The 18,283-nt window shown below is 38.1% G+C and overlaps 1 protein-coding gene across 3 annotated transcripts in view; it reads left to right on the top strand.

Moving 5' to 3' along the window:
• Nucleotides 1–18,283, top strand: part of ryr2b (ryanodine receptor 2b (cardiac)) — a 77,942-nt gene that overhangs the window by 12,448 nt on the left and 47,211 nt on the right. For all 3 annotated transcript variants that reach the window (XR_006013210.1, XM_042010103.1, XM_042010104.1), the window contains exons 18-49: nucleotides 2,148–2,389; nucleotides 3,409–3,601; nucleotides 3,811–4,030; nucleotides 4,256–4,360; nucleotides 4,467–4,570; nucleotides 4,676–4,759; nucleotides 4,942–5,101; nucleotides 5,273–5,420; nucleotides 5,700–5,908; nucleotides 7,095–7,269; nucleotides 7,429–7,637; nucleotides 8,405–8,597; nucleotides 8,897–9,029; nucleotides 9,319–9,433; nucleotides 9,991–10,151; nucleotides 10,432–10,591; nucleotides 10,788–10,874; nucleotides 11,438–11,664; nucleotides 11,933–12,146; nucleotides 12,245–12,868; nucleotides 13,073–13,273; nucleotides 13,461–13,572; nucleotides 13,709–13,846; nucleotides 14,112–14,388; nucleotides 14,515–14,632; nucleotides 14,804–14,936; nucleotides 15,114–15,217; nucleotides 15,418–15,553; nucleotides 16,162–16,348; nucleotides 16,502–16,610; nucleotides 17,478–17,598; nucleotides 17,819–17,988. Coding sequence is in view for 2 of the 3 variants with exons in the window: in XM_042010103.1 (XP_041866037.1) it covers nucleotides 2,148–2,389; nucleotides 3,409–3,601; nucleotides 3,811–4,030; nucleotides 4,256–4,360; nucleotides 4,467–4,570; nucleotides 4,676–4,759; nucleotides 4,942–5,101; nucleotides 5,273–5,420; nucleotides 5,700–5,908; nucleotides 7,095–7,269; nucleotides 7,429–7,637; nucleotides 8,405–8,597; nucleotides 8,897–9,029; nucleotides 9,319–9,433; nucleotides 9,991–10,151; nucleotides 10,432–10,591; nucleotides 10,788–10,874; nucleotides 11,438–11,664; nucleotides 11,933–12,146; nucleotides 12,245–12,868; nucleotides 13,073–13,273; nucleotides 13,461–13,572; nucleotides 13,709–13,846; nucleotides 14,112–14,388; nucleotides 14,515–14,632; nucleotides 14,804–14,936; nucleotides 15,114–15,217; nucleotides 15,418–15,553; nucleotides 16,162–16,348; nucleotides 16,502–16,610; nucleotides 17,478–17,598; nucleotides 17,819–17,988 (5,569 nt within the window). In the remaining variant the exon portion in view is untranslated. The remainder of the gene's footprint in view (nucleotides 1–2,147; nucleotides 2,390–3,408; nucleotides 3,602–3,810; nucleotides 4,031–4,255; nucleotides 4,361–4,466; nucleotides 4,571–4,675; nucleotides 4,760–4,941; nucleotides 5,102–5,272; nucleotides 5,421–5,699; nucleotides 5,909–7,094; nucleotides 7,270–7,428; nucleotides 7,638–8,404; nucleotides 8,598–8,896; nucleotides 9,030–9,318; nucleotides 9,434–9,990; nucleotides 10,152–10,431; nucleotides 10,592–10,787; nucleotides 10,875–11,437; nucleotides 11,665–11,932; nucleotides 12,147–12,244; nucleotides 12,869–13,072; nucleotides 13,274–13,460; nucleotides 13,573–13,708; nucleotides 13,847–14,111; nucleotides 14,389–14,514; nucleotides 14,633–14,803; nucleotides 14,937–15,113; nucleotides 15,218–15,417; nucleotides 15,554–16,161; nucleotides 16,349–16,501; nucleotides 16,611–17,477; nucleotides 17,599–17,818; nucleotides 17,989–18,283) is intronic.

Below are 18,283 nucleotides of genomic sequence, written 5' to 3'. Positions count from 1 at the left end.
TCTCACTACTTATCTCTTATTTTGTTCAATAATCTTCACACCTGCTTAGTCCATTCTCAAGCTCACTTCCTTCCGTAGTCATTTCTATTTTGTTCCCTTTACTTTTGAATAAGTTAAATTGTTTATCAGTATATTTTCTTTATATAGACTTTCATAATGCCATTATTTTTTTCTCTTTTCTTCCTCATCCACCTTATATTGACTTTTTTGTCCATATGCTCGCATATATGAATCTCTTTTGGTCCATTTTATTCAATCTGACAAATATGTTCATATTTTTACGAGAGAAAAATATTTTTATCCATGCTGGCAAATATGTTAAAGTCAGAAATCCTAGTTCATGTGCTTGGTTTATTTAAAAAGATGTAAACTTAATTAATTTAATCTGGATACTACTGACACTGACATCAGTGATCAGACTGAGTCTGAAAAGAGAGTAGATATTCTTTCTTTTCTGGTTATGATGGTTGAAGTATTTTATAAGAATGGTCTGTATGCTCTGGTCAGTATGAAAAATATACATTAATTTAACTCCTTAAGTGCCTCTTGCCTAGTAGCTGCTGGGATAGGCTTCAGCCCCCCGGCGACTCTGCATAGGAATAAGTGGGTATAGAAAATTGATGGATGGATACTACTACGCAGCTGCTTCCTGTGAGCACACAGCAGCGTTGTGCTGAAGTCCATCAGTTTGCAGAAACCAACAGTAACTTGAGATTAGCAGCTTTATTTGGTTTTTAATCAAAGTTCCTGTGTATGATTTTTAAAAACCAGAACACAGAAACAAAACAGCTATGTGCTAAGTAAACAGAGTGCTGTATTGATTTTCTTACCAGAGCCTTTCTCCCCATGTGTCCTGTATTTCCTGCTCATTAGCTCTTTGTTTTGAAAGTTGCCTTGGCAACACCAGTATGTAGTGCAAGCAAGTCTGTCAGAGAAAGCAAAGTTTTCCCTCCGTTGCGTAACTCGCCATTTTCTATTAAAAAGGGAGTCTGAGCAGTATGTTTTTACTTAGATAGAGGGATCTATGACATGTTTAATTGGCTCTAACCTATGTTTCCCTTTTGTTTTTGGCTCCTCTAGTTAGATAGTTGAATACTTCTTTTGCAGCACAGCACAACACTCAGTGGTTTTCTAGGGTAGTATATTGTACTGGTGTAGTATGTAACAAAATCAAAGGTCAGTGACAGAAAATTTTAAAATATCATTGAAAACAGTTTATCTTGGGATCTAATCACTTACTAAAATAACTTTTTATTCTGTTAGAATGAACCATTTATATCCACTTGCTGTGGGTCCACATACATGGCAACTTCCATACTTGCCACCAATTTTACTACTGTGTCTCTGAATAGACAAACATCTCTGTGTGAAGTGAGAACCCTCTGAGCTTTAAAACTGTAGCACTGGTTTTGTTTGGTAGAGCACAGTTAGGAATAAGTAACACTGTAAAAGGCACAGACGCAAGGCAAGTTTATTTGTGTAGCACATTTCATGTACAAGACAATTTAATGTGGTTTACATGAAACATTAAAAGCATTACAGCAAGATGCAGGAAGCAATAAAAAGTACATTAAAAACAAACTTTAAAAAGAAATGAAATAATTAAAATCAGTAAAAAAGCTCAAATAAAACAGATAAAATACAAGAAATAATAGTTCCAATGTAGTTGTTTTGATAAAAGGCAGGATTATAGTAATGTTTTGAACCCTGATTTAAAAGCACACGTGTACACATCTTTGAAGTAGTTTAGTCATCACTTTACTTGAGGCCACTGGATCCACTTGGTCCTGAAAATAAGCTTATATCTGGAAGAAAATTGTCCACAGACGGCCACCATTTATTCACAGCTGTTGTAGGTATCTGGAGTATTTTCTACGCCCATCTTTACCACCAGATGTCAGTGATTCTTATGCACCATATTTTTCAAGTTAAATGATTGTTATAAGTTACAGATAAGACCTATCTAGAAGTGAATATACTACCTAAATGTTTTGTACTCTAAGCTGTACTGTGTACACCAAAATAATATTGTTACATTTTTCAAAATAATATACAAAAGTAATATGATCACTCTAGGTATTCTAAAAGCTTACTAAAGGAATGTAACAACAATCTTCTGTACTCTTCTCTGTACTACCTCACCACAGCATGAGACCGAACATCTTCCTGGCTATGGGAGAGTCTTCAGCCCAGCATCGGAGGTGGTACTATGAGTTGGTGGTGGATCATGTTGACCCCTTCCTCACATCTGAACCGACACATCTGCGTGTTGGCTGGGCCTGTGTTAAAGGCTACCAGCCAAGGCCCACAGGAGGAGAAGGCTATGGTGGGAATGGAGTGGGAGACGACCTCTTCTCATATGGGTTTGATGGACTACACCTCTGGTCAGGTGAGGGGGGGGGGGGGGGGGGCTGATAAGAGTCAGCATCAGGCATATGTTTGGAATTTGTTTGGAATTTTCTCACTGCAGCATGTTTGTATAATCTTGTATCCATCTAGTCCTGTTTTGTCAGAGTATAAAAAGTGAGCAACAACAAGATTTTCCTGATCCTTAGAGTTTTTTCATGATCCACACACAGATGGGTGCCAGATTAAGAAAAAATTAAACCCTTGACCAACCACAACCAGGTGATCTTACGGCTCTGTTATGATTGAGTTTTACTCAAACTCTTAAAAAGTACTCAGATACAAATACAAAGTTGCTCTTAGAGATCATTAATATTAAAATTTCTGATATAGTCTCATCTGAAATGACATTTTCATCTATTGAAAGGTAAATGATGCCATCATAGAATTCCAAGATTAAAAAAGAAGTTGCTCTTCATATCTATGACACGAGTATCACTGTCTGTGGAGATGCATTAGTGTCTGTAAATAGTTAAGCTTCAAAAGGTAAAAAATATGTCCTTATTTAGAAAATTTGAAATCTCAGTCAATTTTGGAATAACAACAGTGACTGCTGGTTTCCATCAGCACTTAATCATCCAGAAAGAGCTACGAACATTATCCTATTTGTTCTTGAAAGCATGAACTTTCTGGGGAAACTGGGGAGATTATAGTGATTATCCTTCTGAGTAGCTGCACTTACACTAAATATTTGGCAGAAATTATATTTGTTTATTAAACATTATGATTAGGTCAGGAAATAGGAATTGTACTGTAGCAACACTGATTATAAAGTGCGATAACAGTAAATGCCTCAATTAAATCTTAAAAACGTATCAGCCTTGGAGATAAGCCAGAGGTGTGCTTTCCAGAGGTTTTGGCCTCAGTGTTTATAATGTGTTCTACATGAATCAGTAACTCAAGAAAAATGTATTTATTGTTTTGTTTTGTTTTAAATATTGGACTTTAATTATTAGATGATAAAGGATTTCTAAACAGAGATGATTGTCTCCTGAATTCAAGGCTCAGTGTGCCGGAAAGTATGCTCTCCCCTTCCGCACCTGCTGAAAAATAATGATGTAGTGAGCTGCTGTCTTGACCTCACTGTTCCGTGCATCTCCTTCCGGGTTAATGGCCTGCCTGTGCAGGGCATGTTGGAGAACTTCGGTGCTAATGGACTTCTTTATCCCGTGGTCAGCTTCTCTGCTGGAGTCAGGTCAGCAGCGACAAAATGTTTTAACTCTTCCATGCCTGTGTTTTGGTTTTTGGTGGTCATTTTATACTCAGTAGTGCGATTATGTATCTATTTTTTAACTTGACTGTCCCATCATTGTAGCAGTTACTAATATTGTTGAAGACATACATTTTTTTTTTTTTTTCTTTCTTTTTCTTTACAAGGTCTTTAATACAGTTATTCCCTTTCAGGGTTCGTTTTCTGTTTGGGGGACGACATGGAGAGTTTCGCTTCCTACCCCCTCCAGGCTATGGCTCATGCTCTGAAGCTCTGCTTCCAAAAGTGAAACTGAAGGTAGAACCATGCCTGAAATACATCTTGACTCGTGGAGAAGGAATAAAAGATTTTACTGGCCCCTTGGAGCCAGTAACTCCAGTTACCTTCACTCCCACACAAATAGACATCAGTAAGGTATTAATCACCACTTTAATTTATTTTACTGATAAGAATATGAATCACTAATGTATATTTTAGTTAAAATAGACACTGCCAATCAAGTTTGGACACAGTTACGCACTGGATTTATTGAGTGTTGTTAAGTGTGTCCAGACTTTCTACTGGTATTGTATTTATATCTGGTTTGATGCTAATTTGTGTAGATGTACTATAGGGTATTTAAACATATTACTCTTCCAGGTTGTATTGCCTCCACAACTTGAGAATATTCGTGAAAAAATGGCAGAGAATATTCATGAACTCTGGGTAAAGGACAAAATTGATCTTGGATGGACACATGGACCAGTAAGAAAGTGTCACAATCTTGTGATAAAATTTTAAGAGAAATGGTACCATTTCATGTGCTTCAATTGTACTTGCAATGTGAAAAATGGTTGTTTTTGTCAAACAGGTGAGAGATGATGGAAAACGGCATGAACCCTGTCTGGTGGAGTTTTCCAAGCTGCCAGAACAGGAGAGAAACCAGAGGCTTCAGATGGCTCAAGACACCCTCAGGTGAGTGTGTATGATTGCCAGCAGACCTTGTGTAGTTAAAATTTAAAGATAATTGGCATTCAGTTTCTGCTGCCTTAGTGAATGCTTTTTGTTTTACCGTTTGAGGACTCTGCTTGCTTTTGGTTTCCACATTGGTTTGATGGATGACCGTGCTGAGGAACGTGTCAAATACATGAGACTTCACACAAAGTAAGATAGTTAATATTATGTTTACTCGCTTTTGTTTTTTATTTTTGGTGAGCTTCCATTTTGGCAGCCATATTAGTTTACATCATATTATAGCCAGTCTACATCATAGCTATTTATAATCCTGATTAAATTCAGTGCTGTTCTTGGAAAATCAATGCCTTGATTTTTATTCTCTGTCTCAGGTATGAGCTGCCCAGTGGCTACAGACCTGCTCCCATAGATTTAAGCCAAGTTATTCTGAGTACAGCCGATGAGGACGTGGTTAACTTGCTGGCAGAGAATGAGCACAACATATGGGCCAAAGAGCGAATCAAACAAGGATGGACTTATGGAGCCTTACAGGTGTTTGTTTTGTGCTGAAACTGCTGATACTGTAAAGAATGTTAGATAGTATTCCCAGCACATATCTCACGTATACACATGCACTTAAAAAGCAATGTTAATTGTAAAACATTGGTATAGTTTTCTGATAAATATGACTGCCCATTTTGCACTTTTGATCTGTATTTGCAGGATGTGAAAGCAAAGCGGAGCCCACACCTTGTGCCTTACAGCCTTCTTGATGAAAGTACAAGAAGAACAGGCAGGGAGAGTGTCAGAGAGGCTGTGTGTACCCTGCTGGCATTTGGCTACAGCCTGGAGCTCCTCAATCAGGAACGGAGTATGTCTTAAAGCTTATTAATTAATCAACTCACAATTCAGTTTATTAAAGGTCTGCTTATTGTAGACTGCAAAATGGAATTAGCATAGATTTAATTAAGTCATAGCTTGTTTTCTCACCAAGTAAAAATAACATGCTATTAGTTACACAGTTTTAAAAAGTATTTAACGATACTGTGACATTTAGCATTGTATTGAAAAATGAACTAAAAAGATTTAGGTGCAATTCAGTTTTTATTTTTGGAGATAACCATATTTGCTTTGTTTCTCTGACTGACAGCCACATTATTAAAGCCATGCCTCTTCTCTGAGGAGAAGTGCAGAGTGTTCAGACCAGATAAATCATATGCCGTGACCGGGGGGAAGTGGTATTTTGAATATGAAGTACTGACAGCAGGGAGAATGAAAGTGGGCTGGGTCCGACCAAGCTGCACTCCAGATAAAGAGCTGGGCTTAGACGACCAGGCATTTGTCTTTGATGGATTTGAGGTGAGGCATTCAAATTTGATAATCACTGACTATTGTCTCATTGAAACCATAATCCCAGCCAAATCACAGTATGAATTCAGGAGAAACAAAAACAAAACAAACTACTTTTTTTTTATTTTTTTATTTGGACTTAAAGTTTGTTTCTTGATTTCTATGTCTACTTTATTTTCAGTTATATTATTTTTCGAGAGCATACATTACTCTGTAGAACAACCATCTGTTTTATTTAATCAAGCATCAGAAAGTCCACAACAATTTCATTTTTATGCAACCAAGCAATTCAGTGTGTAAAAGACAGAAGTTTATTAGACATTTATAGTAGTGCACAATCTGCAGCTCAGCATCCAGCAGATACTTTTTGCATTGTTTGTTATATAATTAATGAGTCAATAGATATTAACACAAGCAATATCACTGCATAATAAACATGACATATTTTGCATCTTTCCTGCTACCTCTTTTTACGGGAGGCTTTATACAGCTATTACACTTTAATTCTGTAATGTATTGTATCTTTCTTGTTGGTGAAATATAAGCATGTTTGCTCAGTTCTATATTGAAAACTATTTAAGGTACCTACCTGTTTAAATGTTGAGTAAACTAAATGGATGCATTTGGGGTTTGGACATGTGGCCAAAAGCAGTGTGAAGTCAGGGTTACATGTGATGTGTTTATGGGTTTTACCACTCCACTTTTCCTTCTAAACTTCTAAACTTCTTCACTTCAATAAATGAGCAAATGATTGAACATCTAATCAAAAATTTAAGATTAGAGAAGAAGTCCTAAAATTGTTAACAGATTTCTTTCTCAGAGCTTTTTTCCCTCTCCTGTTCATTCATGTTGTGATTAGTGAGTTGTATGTGGTGTCCCCATATATAATATGGGTTCAAAAATTGTTCAAACTAGCTCCAACTTAAGCTATTTCTACAGCAATTGACTAATTATGTAGTTGTGCTTCACTATTGATGAACTAATGTGCTCTATGATTAATCAGATAAGCCTAAACCTTAATTTAATTTTACATTTGTTGGAGTAAACTCTTGTTTTCTTTACCTAAGTGGATTTTTTTTTTTTCATGCATCGCTTTTTTAAAAAATCTATATATAAAGTTTGATTGATTGTTTGATTGTCACGTTTACTCAAGTGAAAGATCTTATTTCTTCTTCCACGTTTTTTTTACTGTCAGGCTCAGTGGTACCATCAGGGTGGGGAGCCCTTGGGACGCCCTTGGCTCCGAGGCGATGTCGTGGGTTGCTTGGTGGACATGGTTGAAAGCACCATGATGGTAACACTCAATGGAGAGCTGCTGTTAAATGACGGAGGGTCGGAGGTGGCTGCCAAGGACTTCAATATCAGAGATGGTTTGGAAAAAGTCTTGACTTCATGCATTATGTTTTACACTGAGAATCTATTAACTTGAATCATTAATCAAAATAATAAAAGTCCAACTTTGATGTAGCTATGACTAAATTACAATCACATTTTCTTTTTCTAAACATTTGTCTTGCTATCTTTTCTAGGCCTGTTGCCTGTCATTAGTGTTGGGGTAAACCAGGTGGGGAGGCTGAACCTAGGCCGCCAAGTGGACTCTCTGCGGTACTTTTCTGTGTGTGGCTTACAAGAGGGCTACAAACCTTTTGCTGTCAATATGGCCAGAGACCCAGCTTTCTGGATGAGTTGGAAACAGCCTCAATTTACATCTATACTGCCTGACGATCACAACTTGCAGGTTAGTTCTGGGACACATTACAGGATTCTTCAAATCTTAATAGATTTAGATATTCCAAATCTCAACTCTTACTTTCCAAAAAACACACAACAAAGAAAAATTACCATGGAAAAATTTTCTGCTAACAACCAGGGATGGTGAATAACAGCAATACATTAAAATAATGGCGTTACTTTTTTACTCTTCCCATCATTATAATGCTGTTACCATTTCTGCCTACAATGTGGCGCGCTACTATAATTGAAGCTGTGTTTTTCAACCAGTCATCTTGATCTGTAACTTAGTGGCATGTTTTTGTTTGTTTTTACTTCCTCTTCCATCAATCAGCTGAGTCAACTCGCACCTTGATTGGCTTTGGTTCCAGTACACGTGACATTACACACTGTGCATACTCGACTCCTCTCAGAGCACCTAACACACTACAGGATTTCTAGTTGCAAATATAAAACATGTTCATTATCTACAACCTCCTTTTGAGGTCCTCCGAACTGATCGCACAGGACAAAATCACTCTTAACACATCCCATACCACAGGAAAATCGTACATGATGTTTTTTGCACACATCCGACAATCGGATCTGGACAAAAATCGGCCTGATTATCCTGTAGTGTGTACACACTTTAAGATCATAAAATCATGGTTAGTAGTTTTGTTTAAAGACGTAGTCTGTTATAGGTTTTTTTCTGTGTAAGTATCTGTGAGAGCTTTAAACAGAGCTTTGTTAAGTCATAACTGATCCTAAAAACAATGCAAAATCTCTTTCAAGGTTACTAGAGTCAGGGGCTCTCTGGATTCCTTTTCCAGCTTGAGGGTGTCTCAGCGGTCGTTGGCACACCATGGTGTGGGGAGTGAGATGGGCTTTTACAGGCTCAGCATGCCCATAGAATGTGCTGCCATCCTCAAAAGTCCTGCAGAGGGTGTCCTTCCAGGGGCCTCCAACTCTCTACCTCCAGCTTCAGGTTCAGTGTTATTTAGTATGTAGTAAGTTTAGTACAGGGAGGACTTTAAAGGATTTGCAAATGAACACAATGAGGACTTGCTTAGCTTGCCAAAACTTCAAACAAGTAGCACTGTAGCTGATGAATTATGTATACATTTTTGAGCTGTTGGGTGGAATATTGTAATTTGTGTGTGAGATCTAATTTATACAGATTATCCACTGTCTGGATTACTGATATTCTGTCATTATGACCTTGGTGAATTGTTCTGGTTAAGCTCCCAAGGGCCATGCTGTAATTAATGCATGTTGTCCTTTAAGGGAAGAGAGAGCAGGAGGACACTGACTCTGACTTTGAAGTTCTGATGAAATCAGCACACAGCTTTGTTGGCTCAAGAGATGAGCTCAACCATAAGGATCATAGCCATGAAAAAGCATCAAAACTGAAACAACGGTATGTATGTTGTCAAGTACTGAAACTAAGAGAATATTGACAATTTATTTTTGGTTTATATAGGATAATTATGCTCCAGTTATTTTCAATCTCAGTATTTGTCTGCTGCTGAGTCCACAGACAGCAGCAAGTTTCCAGTTTGAATGATGCTGAAAGAAGAAGAAATTAAAACTAACAAAAGAAACTGTTAGAAAATATGTTCACTTTTTTTTCTTTTTTTAACCACAATCACTATTCATCTTCTGAAATCATTGTACTTGTGGTAACTGTGTCTCTCTTCTCTTTTAAGGTTCTTGTTGAAGAAGACTAAACCAGGCCTAGTCAGCAGCAACTCATCTGCACGGCTGCTTGAAGATGTTGTCATTGAAAAAGATGACCATGATCACCTTATCCAGAGCTCCAGAGTAAGTCTTTGATTTTCTCATTACCACACCTCATTATAAAGGCATAACTGTGTTGCTACGGCTAATTAGAAAATCCATTGTTTTTGCACTTTGTAAATTCTTAAAAGACATGTTTTTTTTTTCATTCTGCTGCTGCAGAGCAGGCAAAACTGTAACAACTTTTTCTAAGGCTTTTGTACTTGCAGCACTTACAGTGTGCTATGGATTTTTGCTAATAACCAGCGAAAAAACAGCCAATGTGTGTTATAACTTGGGATGGCATGGCGCAGTGGGTAGAGTGGTCGTCCTGCAGCCCAAGGGTTGCCTGTTTGATCCCGGCCTGTCAAGCTCATGTTGAGGTGTCCCCGAGCAAGACACCAAATTTCTAATTGCTCCTGATGGGTCGTGGTTGAGCGCCTTACATGGCAGCTTCCTTCAGTGTGTGAATGTGTGTGTGAATGGGTGAATGTGACGTACATGTAAAGCTCTTTTGATAAAAGCTCTATATAAGTACAGACCATTTACCATAACTAGATTTGAATATTAAAAACTGATTCTTACTGACTCCTCTGTTTCAGTATTATTACTCAGTCAGAGTTCTTCCAGGCCAAGAGCCATTTAATGTGTGGGTTGGCTGGGTGACCTCTGACTTTCATGAGTATGATGCAACGTTTGACACTGACAAAATCCACAGTGTGACTGTCACCCTTGGAGACGACACTGGCAAAGTTCAGGAAAGGTTAGTGTGTGTCAAATTTTTACTATAACACTTTTACCTAAAGTTTAAATGTAAATTGCACTCAGGGTTGTTGTGGATTATTGTTATGGTCATAATTATTCTTACAGTAATAATAACCATGAGTTTTAATAACCTGATTATTATTATAATACCTCTTACAGCTATGTAATGAGTTTCTTTATCTGCAATGTGGAACAGCCTCAGTGTTGTATTCCTGTATGCTCTAATGTAGCATTGAAATGTTATAAAAATAAATATATATTCCTGTTCTTCTGCACAGTGTGAAGCGCTGCAACTGTTATATGGTGTGTGCTGCAGAGGCAACAGGCTTGTCTCAGAGTCGAAGAAGTGCAGGTTTGGAAATTGGCTGTTTGATTGACTCAGCAACTGGAATGCTCACCTTTACCTCTAATGGCGTGGAGATGACAACTTTCTACCAAGTAGGTCATACAACAAACTCTTCTAATAATGGTGCAATTTGCAAATCTGTGTTTAACATTTTGGGTGTAATACATATAAGCCCATACCTTGAAACGCCACATGAGAAACCAAACTGCTACAGTTAACTCCAGTCTATGGTTACCTGCATGCATTACATTATCAAACTGAGAATAAAACTGTATTATTAAAAACCAGGTGGAGGCAAGCACAAAGCTGTTTCCTGCTGTTTTCATCAAACCCACCACCAGCAACATGTTTCAGTTTGAGCTTGGACGGATCAAGGTAATGAAACTTTTAATGGTTTATTCTGTTTAAAGCCCTTTTCAGATAGAAGATGTGTAACATAAATGTCTTGATAAATCTCTTCATCACTTTTTCCCTTGCATCACGTAGACATGCCTGTGAAAGTGGCAGAGAGCAAAGTTGCAACAAGATTACACTGTACACCAAGTGATGTTTAAAAACAGAGTACCCGCCATTTTTTTTGTCTCACAACATGATTTACACAAATATATTTTTATTGATTTTTAACTTGTCAAACAATTTATGTTAATAAAATCTTTGATTTGATTCTCATTAATCTCAGTAATAGCTACAACTAACTTCTAGAGAAAAACTCAACCTTTTACTTGAACTTGAGACAGCCCACTAGGTGTGTCTGATCTGTGTCCACAAAAGCTTAAAGTTTTAAATAGTAGTTTTCCCACATGTTGTTTTGCCATAAAACTTAATGTCAAGCTAACAGTTGTGCTGCATTGTGGATGAGAAAAGATATTTGATGGGAAGTTAAAGGTTTTGGCAATTTTTGATGATGTACAATGTTGAATGTCTTCTTTTCAATCCAGAATGTGATGCCACTGTCTTCTGGTTTGCTGCGCAGTCATAGAAGGAATCCCACACCTCAGTGTCCTCCAAGGTTTCAGGTCCAGCATTTGAGCCCTGTTTCGTGGACTAGAGTACCAGACAGTGCATTGAAGGTGTTGGTAGACCGGCCAGATGAGCACCACGGCTGGAGAATCCAGTGCCATGAGCCCCTGCAAGTCATGACCCTTCAGATCCCTGATGAAAAAAGGTTAAAAAGATATGCTTTTGGATTTGTATTTAAAGCTGAACATCAACAAGAGATTAGTTTGTTTATAATATGTATATCATCTCATCCATTTTTTGTTCTGTGAGCACAAAGTATCACACTAAACGTGGATGTCGACAAAAATGCAGCAAATGTTGCAAATTCATGCCTTCATTCCAAATAGTGAACAAGTTTTAATTTGATTTAATTAGATGCTCTGACTGCAGAGCAACACTGAAATTGTCTTTACTGTTTGATGACATTCATGTAGGTGCGTTGACATTTTGGAATTGTCGGAACTTGATGACCTCCTCACCTTTCACCTGAAAACCCTCCTCTTGTACTGCTCGCTATGTGCTAATACCAACACCAGAGTTTGCCACGTTCTCTGCAGCCATGTCGATCAGCCGCAGTTCCTTTATGCCTTTCAGAACCCTCACCTCCCCGGTCAACTCCGCTCTGCGTATTATCAGCTGTTTATTCAGGTACCTGCTTGTAGAATGTCATGCTTTTTTTTTGGGTACGTCTAAATTGACAGGGTCATTGAATTTATAAATTAATAGTTATTCTTTTTGCCTTTCAGATTTATCTGAGCAGCCACACCACAGCAGGTCTTATGATGAACCATGAATACATTGTTCCAATGACTGACCAAACCAGAGAAATCTCTCTTTATCTCAGTCCTGTTTATGGTGCTCTTGATGAAGGGAATAGTCTGCTTCCAGAGGGAATTCCCAGCACTAGTCATAGCACATCCCTTAAACCCCAGATGCATTTTTCATCTCCATGTTTTGTCAGGGGTGATGGGTTGGAAGGAGAGGATGCGGTTGAAAAGGCCTGCACAGGCAGCCCAGAAATCCCTTTGGACATACTGAAGAATCTGACTGTGGAGATGCTGACTGCTGGAGTTTCAGCTGTGGATAAAGCTGTGAGGGATCCTCCAGGAGGCAATGTTGAACTTCTGCTAGTCCCTCTTTTAAGACTGTTGTACAGTCTTGTGGTTATAGGGGTGTTTGAAGATGAAGACCTCAGGAAGGTTCTTACACTAGTAGAGCCAAGTGTGTTCTCAACAAATGCCAAAATCCTAAAGAAGGAGGAAGAAACTAGGAATGATGACCAAGAACGAAAAGGCACTGACACACAAGAAGATGTCACCATTAAACAAGGACTTCTTCAAATGAAGCTTCCAGAAGCTGTTAAACTTGAGGTGCGTTATCAGACCTTTTTTAAGTTAATATGTTTTTATCCAGGTCCTCAGGACCCACTACCCTGCATGTCTTAGATTGAATCAGGTGTGTTAAATCAGGGTTACTTCTAAAACATGCAGGGCAGTGGGTCCTGAGGACCTGGATTGAGAAACACTGCTATAACCTGTCAAAAACTAATCAGGAAATATTTTCTTTCTTTCTAGCTCTGCCACTTGTTGTCTTACCTGTGTGATTGCCAGGTGCGCCACAGGGTAGAAGCTGTGATTGCCTTCTCTGACAACTGTGTGCATCAGCTGCAGGAAAACCAACGTTTTCGCTACAATCAGGTCATGCAGGCCCTCAACATGTCTGCAGCACTCACTGCTCGCAAGACCAAGGAGTTTCGCCTACCTCCACAGGAGCAGGTTGAGTTGACCTAAATGGCCTTATAAATATTAAATAAAAGGATTGAGGTGTAAAAATACTTTTATTTTAGGAGTTTTGTTCTGTCACAGAATAAACCGAAAAGAAGACATGATGAATCACTCTGGTTTATGAGATATCGGTTTAAGTATTACCTAATGTTGTTTGTAATTTATGACATTTCCAAAGATCAATATGCTCCTGGACTTCAGAGATGATGAGCAAGAAGAGAACTGTCCATGTCCAGTAGAAATCCAGCAGCTCCTACAAGACTTCCATCATATTCTCAACACACACTGCGGTAGGAATATTTCTTGTCGTTTATTGATTTGATAATACATTTTCATTAAGTCAGGGAATTATGAAAACATTCTGAGGAGGTACTTAACATAATTGCCTCTGTGGAAATCTCAACTTATTGTTCTGTAATTGTACAGGCATTAAATTGGCCAGTAAGAAAGTTGATGAAGATAATACTGAGATGTCTTTAAAAGATCAACTTCTTGGTCTTGTGACAAGAGTCTGTGGACTTAAAAAGACACCTGTGGAAACAGAGTGTAGCTCACATGCTTCCAGTAAGTTTTGGTTGGTTTTTATTAATTTGTACATTTAAACTGTGTTATTAACCTGCATATGGGAACATGTTCTTTGTCCAAGATCAAATTATATATAAATATAGCTGTTTTATAATACAAGAAAACGGTGGCGACTGTGGTTATATTAATGAGGACTAATAACCTGCCTTTAAGACTGTTAATTTGAGGCTGATCTACTACATCTGCATTAGTACTTTATTTCTCTGCTTTTATCCCCAATTCTCAATTGCGGGCATATCTACAGAGTCCCTCAAAAAGCTGATTTCTGACACGATGGTACGCTGGGCTCAAGAGAGTGAGGTAGAAGACCCTGAACTGGTGAGGGCTATCTTCTCGTTGCTGCACCGTCAGTATCAAGGCCTTGGGGGCCAAATGGAGGGACCGCTCTCAAAGGCATATACAATCAGCCAATCTTCAGTGGAGGACACCATGAGTCTCTTGTCCTCCCTAGGCCAAATTCGCTCTCTCCTCAGTGTCCACATGGGAAAAGAAGAAGAGAAGCTGATGATCAGAAGACTGGGGTAGGGAGAGATTGTTAGTGCAAGCGTAATCTGCTTCTTTTGACACCTTATCTTCTTATATTTGTTTTGACATATTTTTAACACATATGTCACTGTATACTGTATCTTTTTTTGGGATATACACAGAGATATAATGAATAATAAAGTTTTCTACCAACATCCCAACCTGATGAGGGCCTTAGGGATGCATGAGACTGTGATGGAGGTGATGGTCAATGTGCTGGGAGAAGGACAAAGGGCAAAGGTGAGCGATTAATCAAAAGTTATGATAATCAAAGAGTATTTCATCAGCTGTTAAAATTTACTGGTTCATTTGTACTTTAATAGTAGAAATTGTATTAAAAAAAAGTTGTGTTCTCACACATGGGAATCATTAATGGGTGGCCTACTTTCTTTTATTACTTTATTTACATAGGAAATTACCTTTCCCAAGATGGTGGCTAGCTGCTGTCGATTCCTGTGTTACTTTTGCCGTATCAGCCGTTACAATCAGGGTGCCCTGTTTGACCACCTCAGCTACCTACTAGAAAACAGTAGCGTTGGACTGGGTAAATACTACATTTTTTCTGGTTTGTTTCTTTGAGAGTTTAAATGTGTTACAACCATTCTGAGTATGTTAAGATCCTGGCCCTATGGTTAAAAACAAGACAAAAACAAAACAAACAAGCCTGAAATATTGCAACATGTAAGTTGTGCTAGCATTGGTTTATGCCATTGTCCTGTAGCTTCACCGTCCATGCGCGGATCCACCCCCTTAGATGTTGCAGCAGCCTCTGTTATGGATAATAATGAACTGGCCTTAGCTCTGAGGGAACCTGACCTAGAGAAGGTGGGAATTTCTTGTTGTCTTGAAAATTCAGAGAAAGTAATCAATGTATTTGAATATTTTTATTCATTTAACACTGCAAATTTAAAATCCCTTGGTGCAGATGACGTGGTAGTACAAAGCTGACATAAGGTCAAAACTTAATAATTGCAAGAACTGCTGATGCAACTGCTTCTGATGACATTATCTTACGTACTATTCAGGTGGTACAGTACCTTGCTGGATGTGGTCTCCAGAGCTGTCAAATGCTGGTGGCAAAAGGCTACACGGATGTTGGTTGGAACCCTGTGGAGGGAGAACGTTATCTGGATTTTCTACGCTTTGCTGTCTTTTGCAATGGTACCTTTAACTTAATAAGTGCAGCTTTTAGTTTTTGTAGTCAGCAGTTTTAATCATTACTCTAAATGCTAATATTTATGTCTTTATATATGTAGTTATAATTTCAATTTGTACAGTGTTCAAGGAGTTTATTGGTTGTAGGACTTTTGACTTCAGTGCTTAGAGCATAATGCAAAGCTAAAAAGACACAAGAAGCTGCATCATTTTATGCTCCCAATTAACTTAGCTATTTGCAATAGAAGTAATTCACTCTTCTATTGATTTTTCCTTACTCTAAAGCAGTGCCCAAAAGTCATTTGTACAAATTGCCCTCGGGGGCATTTACAGTTCAGTCAGATGGCTTTGTCTTTTAGTAGCAAATGTCTCTAAGTAATTTAAGTTGAATTTCTCTATACTTAAATTCTATATTAATCTAGATACTAATATGTGTCGATCCTCTTGCTGCTCTCAGGTTATCAGTTTCCTGAACTACAAATTCAATAACAACTTTTTATAGTAGAATGTAGAAAGAAAAATAAGATTAATAGCCAGCTCAGTATTCTACTTCATACAACTCACAACATCATAAGAGTTCTCTTCTTTATCTTCTGTGCTTTCCTTGACTACAGGTGAAAGTGTAGAGGAGAATGCTTACGTAGTGTTGAGATTGTTGATTCGTCGGCCGGAGTGTTTTGGCCCTGCACTTAGAGGTGATGGGGGCAATGGACTCCTTGCAGCCATGGAGGAAGCCATCAAGATCGCTGAGGACCCTTCAATGGATGGACCTTTGGTCACTCACCAGTCCAACAGAACACTGTCAGTATTTAATACACAGAAATACGTAATGTAAACTAAAACTAAACCATTTGACACTAATTTTTCAGGCCAAACATATGCACCACTAAAAATCTACCCAAATTTACTGTAAAGGTTTTTTGTGTTTAAAATCTCTTAAAATAAAATTCACAGGGATGTTGTCCAGGACAGTGAGGATGACCTCATTCACATGGGGAACGCCATTATGACCTTCTACTCGGCTCTTATTGACTTGTTGGGCCGTTGTGCTCCAGAGATGCACGTGAGTGTTTCCCTAGAATATTTACCATTATTTACCAGCTTAGATACCAATTACAATACCAATAAACTTACTCATACTGCCACACAGGTGGGATGTAGTGAAAGGCATATGGTCAAAACTCAACACTCAGTTTGTTTTAATGGGGAACATTGGGAATAAGTGAGAAGGCCATAGAAGGCAAATGTGTTTATAAAGCACATTTCATACATAAGGCAACCCCAGGTGCTGAAAAAAAAAAGATTCACTATTGAAGAGAATAAAATTTAAAGAACTACACACGAATTGGTAAGTTGTCAGAAATCTTTAACAACCAGAATCATATTACAGTACAGTTTTTTATACATATTTGGCAATATAGCATAGGTCAATACACGTGTGTAACAATAAGCCAGTACTGGCTGACCTTTCGTTTTACTCTTGATGCAATATGAAACCTAAGCTGGGTAAATCTTCTCAGTATTATATAACTGTAGCCACCTGCATTGTGTCTGGTTCTTTGGCTCTGTTGGGGTTGGTAGCATGTGCAGAATAAGTCTTAGAATATTCATTTTAGATATAATCTTTATAAGCAATTTGCTACTGTGGCATTAAGGTCCACAGGGGAGATAAGATGATAAGTGCAAATAACTCCATGTGAAGTCCTTCTACAATCAGTCAGTAAAAATAAAATTTCATAAAATGGGACATAAAGGAAATTTGGTCATGACTAATACTGCTTAGATATCAATTATATTTGATGCAAGTGGTGCAATTTGCAATGATTTGGACTCAATATATGCATATATTGTTTTGTGTAAGTTCTGTAGTTCTGTATTAAACGTAATACGACTAATTGATGTTTGTTTTTTTCCATGAATTTTTGTCCAGTTAATTCAAGGAGGCAAAGGAGAAGCCATCCGCATCAGGGCTATTCTGAGGTCTCTCATCCCTGTGCAGGATCTTGAAGGAGTCATCAGCATCTCTTTTCAACTACCTTCAGTGTCAGCAGGTTAAATAGACCAGATCAGCAAATCTTGCATCACTAGTTTGTAATAAGAAATCACCTGCATTAACTTTTGTTAGTTATTAAAAATGAAAACTTTATCAGAAAAGTACTGCATGTCGGTTATTAGACATGGGAAGCTTAACCAAGTTTACAATAATATGCTGTCATACGCTAAAAAGATCTTGGACAAAAATATTAATTTTGTCTAGATCTATTTGTCTAGATGGTTTGCTGGTGGAGCCTGACTTATCCACAGTGTTCTGCCCAGACCACAAGGCAGCAATGGTTTTGTTTTTGGATCGAGTTTATGGCATTGAGAGCCAGAGTTTTCTTCTCCACCTCCTGGAAGTTGGCTTTCTACCTGACCTTCAGGCAGCTGTCTCTCTTGACACTGTGAGTTTTTTTTTTTTTGTCTCTTTCACCTGCTTAGAAAATTTTGTGTTATATTGAAGAAGCAACAGATGAAGTAAAAATCATATCGAAACTCTGCTTCAACTCGAGTTTATCACAACATCACTATTTTCAAGACTTAACACTGGGAAACCTGGTGTTTTTCCGTACTAACTTGTTCTCCTGTCTGGTGTCGTGGCGATACCCTGTAGAACTGAATATTGTGGAATGAGGAAGTAATTTTAATCCCTATTGAGATTCAATGGCCAATTCAATGGCCAACCACGAACCTGCTGGA

This window comes from Melanotaenia boesemani, chromosome 16, assembly GCF_017639745.1.
Source record: "Melanotaenia boesemani isolate fMelBoe1 chromosome 16, fMelBoe1.pri, whole genome shotgun sequence".
Classification (NCBI taxonomy): Eukaryota; Metazoa; Chordata; class Actinopteri; order Atheriniformes; family Melanotaeniidae; genus Melanotaenia; species Melanotaenia boesemani.
This window is presented reverse-complemented; position numbering and strand designations above follow the sequence as displayed.